Source organism: Geospiza fortis, unplaced genomic scaffold (genome assembly GCF_000277835.1).
Source record: "Geospiza fortis unplaced genomic scaffold, GeoFor_1.0 scaffold138, whole genome shotgun sequence".
In the NCBI taxonomy this organism is placed as follows: Eukaryota; Metazoa; Chordata; class Aves; order Passeriformes; family Thraupidae; genus Geospiza; species Geospiza fortis.
In genome coordinates, this window is record NW_005054307.1 from 3,497,799 (window position 1) to 3,503,798 (window position 6,000).

The 6,000-nt window shown below is 33.1% G+C and overlaps 1 protein-coding gene across 2 annotated transcripts in view; it reads right to left on the bottom strand.

Moving 5' to 3' along the window:
• PHF14 (PHD finger protein 14) overlaps window positions 1-6,000 on the bottom strand; it is a 161,663-nt gene that overhangs the window by 91,172 nt on the left and 64,491 nt on the right. For both annotated transcript variants that reach the window (XM_031066749.1, XM_031066751.1), the window contains exons 14-15: window positions 3,402-3,452; window positions 3,123-3,244 (exon numbers count right to left, since the gene is read on the bottom strand). In XM_031066749.1, the coding sequence (XP_030922609.1) occupies window positions 3,123-3,244; window positions 3,402-3,452 (173 nt within the window). The remainder of the gene's footprint in view (window positions 1-3,122; window positions 3,245-3,401; window positions 3,453-6,000) is intronic.

Sequence of the window (6,000 nt, forward strand, 5' to 3'; positions counted from 1 at the left end):
GTAAAATAAATTCACTGTAATTTCTTTTTTAAAAAAAGCCTTCACATAAGTATCCTTATGTGAAAGGCTGATCCTTTCTAGTGGACAAAACCACAAAATCTAACCTTTCAGTTCTAGTGCATGCTACTATACTGAAAGAGCCTATCTATATTATCTGACATCCCTGAATAAATAGGCACTATCTTGACATGTCTATAATACATATATATGCTAAACTATTAGCATAAATAAAAACAACATGTCAATAAGTTTTAGACAAAAGCTTATAATTAAAGATACCCTAATTTTTATCACTATAGTCACTAAGGCATAATTCAGTCAGTTAATGAAGCATGGCTCATCAGAATGAAATGCACTTTTTAAGGATAAATCCTTCCATATTCATTAGTTTTAAACCATATGAACAACAGGTTAAGTAAAGCCACCGAACATATAGCAAATAATCCCTTAACCACCCCATGCTACTCAGAAGCACCTGAAATTGTGACTAAAAAAAATTCCAACAGTCATACAGTAAGAACTAGTTAGATTATACTTTTTGGCCCAGATTCATTGGTAAATAAATTATTATTATAAATTATAAATTTCTGCTGCATTATTTGAAATATGAAAAAATCCCTTATCTTCCTCTAATTGTTACTCAGATAGCAACTCTGGAGTGAGGGCTAGATAAACTTTAGAAGAATCTACAATTTTTGAAAGCAGATTGTCCAAGTGTCAAGTAACCAGCCCTGTTTGTGGTAACAGACAGCAGAAAAAGACAGAAGGCTCGTCAAGACTATTCCCTAAATTTGCAGTTTCACCAGTTGCATATTTGTGCTTAACTTAGTGAGGAACTTTTATATTCAGAAAAATCTCCTGTATAACATAACCTTAGTTACAGATGGGTTAGAAAGAGGGAAAATGAAATCCAGTAATTTTAGTGAAGACCAAAGATAATAATAAAGATCTGAGAAATTTTGGGCTTTACTAACAGATAGTGCCAAACAAACAAATATTAAAAACATACTTTGTTTTCCCTCCTTAACATTTCTTGCTTGCAAAGAGTCCTATAGCCTTGCATTTAAAACACTATTTCTACCACCACAAAGGAGTCCTCCATGATGGAACAGGAAGAAAAAAGTACCAGTGCAGGTACAGTTTCACTCATATCACTTTTTGACAATGCAATAGAAAAGAAGCTTCTGAAAACTTTCTCTGACATAGCAACACTCTGTGGGTCACTCCCCTACATCTTAGACTGCAGAGTTAACATAATTTAGGAATTACCAAAAGTAAGTCTCCACAGCTCTTCAGAAGCAGTGGTAGCCTAAACTGGACAAAGTTCAAGCTATTTATAGGTATTATCTGAAGAAAAGCAAGTTTTAAATTTAAATATTTTTTAAAAATTAATATAGAAAATAGTAAGACTTAAGGAAATATTTTTCAGAGAATTATGAACAAAGGATTAGAACATAAACTCCTTCTCCTATGCAGGAGTACTGTCCAGTACTTAGTAATTAGGCCACTTCTTGGACTAATTATGAGGGTGATTTTAAAGAGAACCTGTTGGGTTTTGGTATGTAATATGTTTATTTCTGGCCCATCTAAATTACTCCTAAAATTTTTTCCTGTAGTAAACAAAGCATAACAGTACTTTCTACCATTATGTTTTAATCGCAACTTAAACATATAGCTCCTCATGCTATTTTCTCTTCTTATCATTTATGTCCTCCAGTGTGGTATTTTTAACATTTCTAAAAAAAAGCCTGAAGAAAAAAAAATTTCACAGTAAAACACAGCACATGTTTTACCAGGATTCCTTCCCACAACAAAACGGTCTTCCTGTCTCTTCTATTTCTTGTAAACTATAGGGCTTAAGAAAGCCCTTTATCTTGTCATGGGCAGATAAAAACCTGCTGCCACCAGTCCTCATCAGTGGAACTGCATGAGCAATCCCTGTAACACCCCCCTCTGTTTCAGTCTGGTTCTGAGCAGGATCTAAGATTACCCAGCAGTAGCGGCCTGTCTATATATGAGAGTCACAGTTACTGATGAGCTTGTACACAGGCACTCTGGTTCCAATTTGGAAATACAAATACACTCTGGCACACAACCTTGGAATTTTATCAACTGCTATGGTAAATCATCTGTTGTGGTTGATACTAAAACCAGCTATTCTGAGTATGTACAAGGCATCTGTACCTGTGGCACATCCTGATTATAAAGCTATTTGTTGCTTGCCTATGTCGTCAGTGACTCTGACCTTTCTCATAACTCTGACTCCCAGAAATAAACTAAAATACTTATTTTGGAGTACTCCTTCCAGTTAAAAGCAACAATTATATCTGACCTAAAGAGAAGAACTTGTCTAGAAAAATCCCATTGCAGCATACAGTACCTAAGTACAATACACTTCTTTAAATCTGAACTTACAAGATCATCCTAATGAAATCTCTGTAAACGCATTTAAAACCCACTTTCTGATTGATAAGGTCCATGGTTCTTCTTTCAAGAATTGTGAACAGTTTTTATAGCTTTGCAAAGATACTACAATGCGAGCTATAAAAAAATCTGCAGAAGTTGTGGTCAATGGTAGCTATTTAATAGTAGCTATTCTATACTTTAATTAGATTTCTGAACCTACTAAAACATCATTCAATGGACTTTTTTTCATTTCTGTTTCAGATAAGAAACATGACTATCAAACCTTTTCATGATCTGCATTAATGGAGGTAGCACTAATACCTTTTTAAAAATATAAATTCTTCACAATCCACATTTCAGCTCATAAAATTGTTGATTATTTTAATTTAATTACTTTTAGGATGCTCATGTAGCTTTAATATCATTAAAATGTTGGTTTATCTTTCTGACCTGCTCTAAAACATTGACAATTCACCCTGATGAGAGCAAATTAATTCTCCCGTGTTAGAAAATCAGATTATTTTAATTATTTAAAATATAAATGTTTTTGGCAGATCAATAAGTGAATCAAGTCAGTATTTCTGATGTAATGTTACTCCTAAATAAGGGGAGGAAATGTATTGTGTTTTCAAAAAGTATATTTTCTTCATTTTAATCACGACAAAGTGCTAAAGATGGGACTTTAACTACTCATAAGGTCAGAATATCAAACCTACCTGACTAGATTTTCATTGTCTCCAGTGCCTTTGCAGGTAGCACACTCAGTCCTTAAATCCTCTGACTTGGGCTTCTTTTGCAGCACAGACTGTCGTTGCCTTCTTTCTCTGGGAATACGTTCCTGTCACAGCAGAAGGCAAAAAGAAAGGAATAGGGGGGAAAGGAGGGAAGGAAAGCAAATATTTTCAATTATGGCATGGAAAGTAACACTTCAGCCCTAAGTTTAATTTTTTGTGAAACTGTTAAAAAAACAAACAAACAAATCACTATATTCCAACCTCAGCTTTTTCTTCTTCAGGCACAAAGCTTCGTTTTCGTCCTCTAGTTCTCTAGAAGAGAATATATTTAAAATTCAATGTTAGGTAACAGAATGTTTTTGCCATTTATCTATTATTCCTAACAACAAAAAACATATCACAGGAAATAATTTAAAGCATTAGTTACAGAACCACTGCCAGACAACTACACTGATCAGTTTTAGGACAATAGCTTCACATTTTGAATATAAATCTATAGAACAAGCCAAAAAGTAAATATAAACACTTGAGCATGTTAAGTCTTATTTTTAAAAAGACTGTCACTAGAATTACAAATCTCTTACAGACTTTGCACAAACTTCCCAAAACTAGTAATTTGAAAATTGATATGAACAGTGTATCAAAATCATTCATTGAGCACTAAAATGTGCTCTATTCATAAGCCAAGTGATAAGATTAAAAAAAAGTAAATTAAAGAACTTTACCAAAACAGGAATGCAAAATACCTTACAGATTTTGAGGAGTAACAAGAATTAAAACTTTCAAATTGAAGCTCAGTATAATGGGTATATGGCAAATGCTCATAGAGCTGTAGCATATACTAATATATGAATGGTACACAACAGATCTTTCTGATGATTCTACACAAGAACTAGAAATTTTTTGCCAATTGCAGTTGGCAAAAAAAGTATAAATACCAATAGTGTGGAGGACAAGGGGTATCCATGGACTGTACCAGTGAGCACCAGAGGTTTACAAGCACTTTTTAAGTTACTACATACAACTTGCATGAGTTCCGGTTCAGTCACTACATTTTATCTTTGAAACAACAGCGTTATTAACCTGCCAGTGTTATATAACTGCCACAAGCTGACAATATCACTCCTTCCTTCTTATACAAAAAGGAAAGTAAATTAGAAGAGATGTGGAAGGAAATAAGAAACATCAGAGACTATTCCACTAACCCAAAATGTCTGACACACAGACACAAATAACATAAATGCATTAAAAAAACATGAAAATTCTTCTTTTTATGGGAAAAAAACCACCACATTAGGAAGCAATTTATCATATGATAAAGAAAAGCACTGTCTACTTTATGGTTTCTTAAAACATTTTCTGAAGCAGGTGGCGTTCCCTTCAGAAGAAGTAAAAAACAGCTCATGAGACTTAGACCAGTTTAGAAGCAAAAACAATCATAAATTCAATTCCGAAGAAGCTAACAGTATAATGCTTCTCCTGTTTGGGTCCTCTTTGAAGGTGATTTGTACTAGCTTCAAATTAAAGACAGTTCTCTATTTTAAACTGTTTTACAGATTTAATACTACTACACTGCAAATAAACCTGCCACTTCAACACATCTATATCTTTATACTTCTGCAGATTTTGATCTGTGTATGTTAGTAATATTCTATTTGGGAAGATTTTTAGACAAGATTTAACACTGTAGTAGCAATGAATGTAGTGGAATGGAAAATTTTAGTCTATTTCATGGCTCTTTAGAAAACTTTAATTGCCATTAGGATTCTCTTTCACATTTTCCTAAGGGCGATTTATAAAAAAATGTAAAACCTTATCTGTTTAATACATATATTTACTATGCATCTAGTAATTGAAGTGTTCTACATTCCACAAGCCATACAGCAGTGCCAAAATTTGGAAAAAAATATTTGATACAGAAAACTGAATTTATCAATGTAATATTAGAGGTATTACTGTAACATGGGCTATGTGTCAGCCACATGTTGCACAATTCAAGGTCACTGCAAGTTAAAACTAGACAAAAAAGGAGTTTGATCAGACAGCAGCACACTAACTGCCAATTTTACTGCTTTCAGCCTCTGGAATTAGTCCTAAGAACATTTACAAACTTGGACAATTTTAAGCTATGGAGGCCCTCCTGAATGCAGCTGTGTAAAGATTATAAAGAAGTAGGTATAATGGTGCATGCCAATGAAGGCAGTATTGGAGTCCTCACTCTTCATGTTTAAGCAGCAAGAGACAAACAGTGCATGCCTTGCACCATCAGAGTAATGCTATCTTGAAAACTTATACATAATTTGGAAATCTAGGTAATAATCACACTACTTTTGACTCTAAATAGAAAGTATTACACATTAATAACTCAATTTTAAGGAATAATGAAACACATTTAAACTTCAGCAAAATGGACACATAAGGTTTATAATCAATTTAGTCACTTTTGCCAAGACAATGTTGGTTTTCACCTGTTTGCAATATAATGCAGAATGCATATGACAAGGAATGTCACATTAAATTGTATTTTCATTGGGCTTTCATTAGTTTTTTAAACCTTCAAACATACTTGAGTTTTTTCAATAATCACTAGGAAACAAACATTAAAATCAACATCTCAGTACACATATTTGTAGGATATTTTACATGCTTTTAAAATAGCAATTTTATGCTTTTTTTTCCAAATGGACCTCCATAGTTAAACGTATTTCCAATGCTTCTGCTCAGATAATTTTACTATTGCCAGCATTCAACGTGAAAAATAAGATCAAATTAACAACTGAAAATTGAATATTCTTTGATTTTCAGCAACAGCCCTCCAGTAACTTGACATTTGTAATTTTAAATATGTTGTCACTAAATA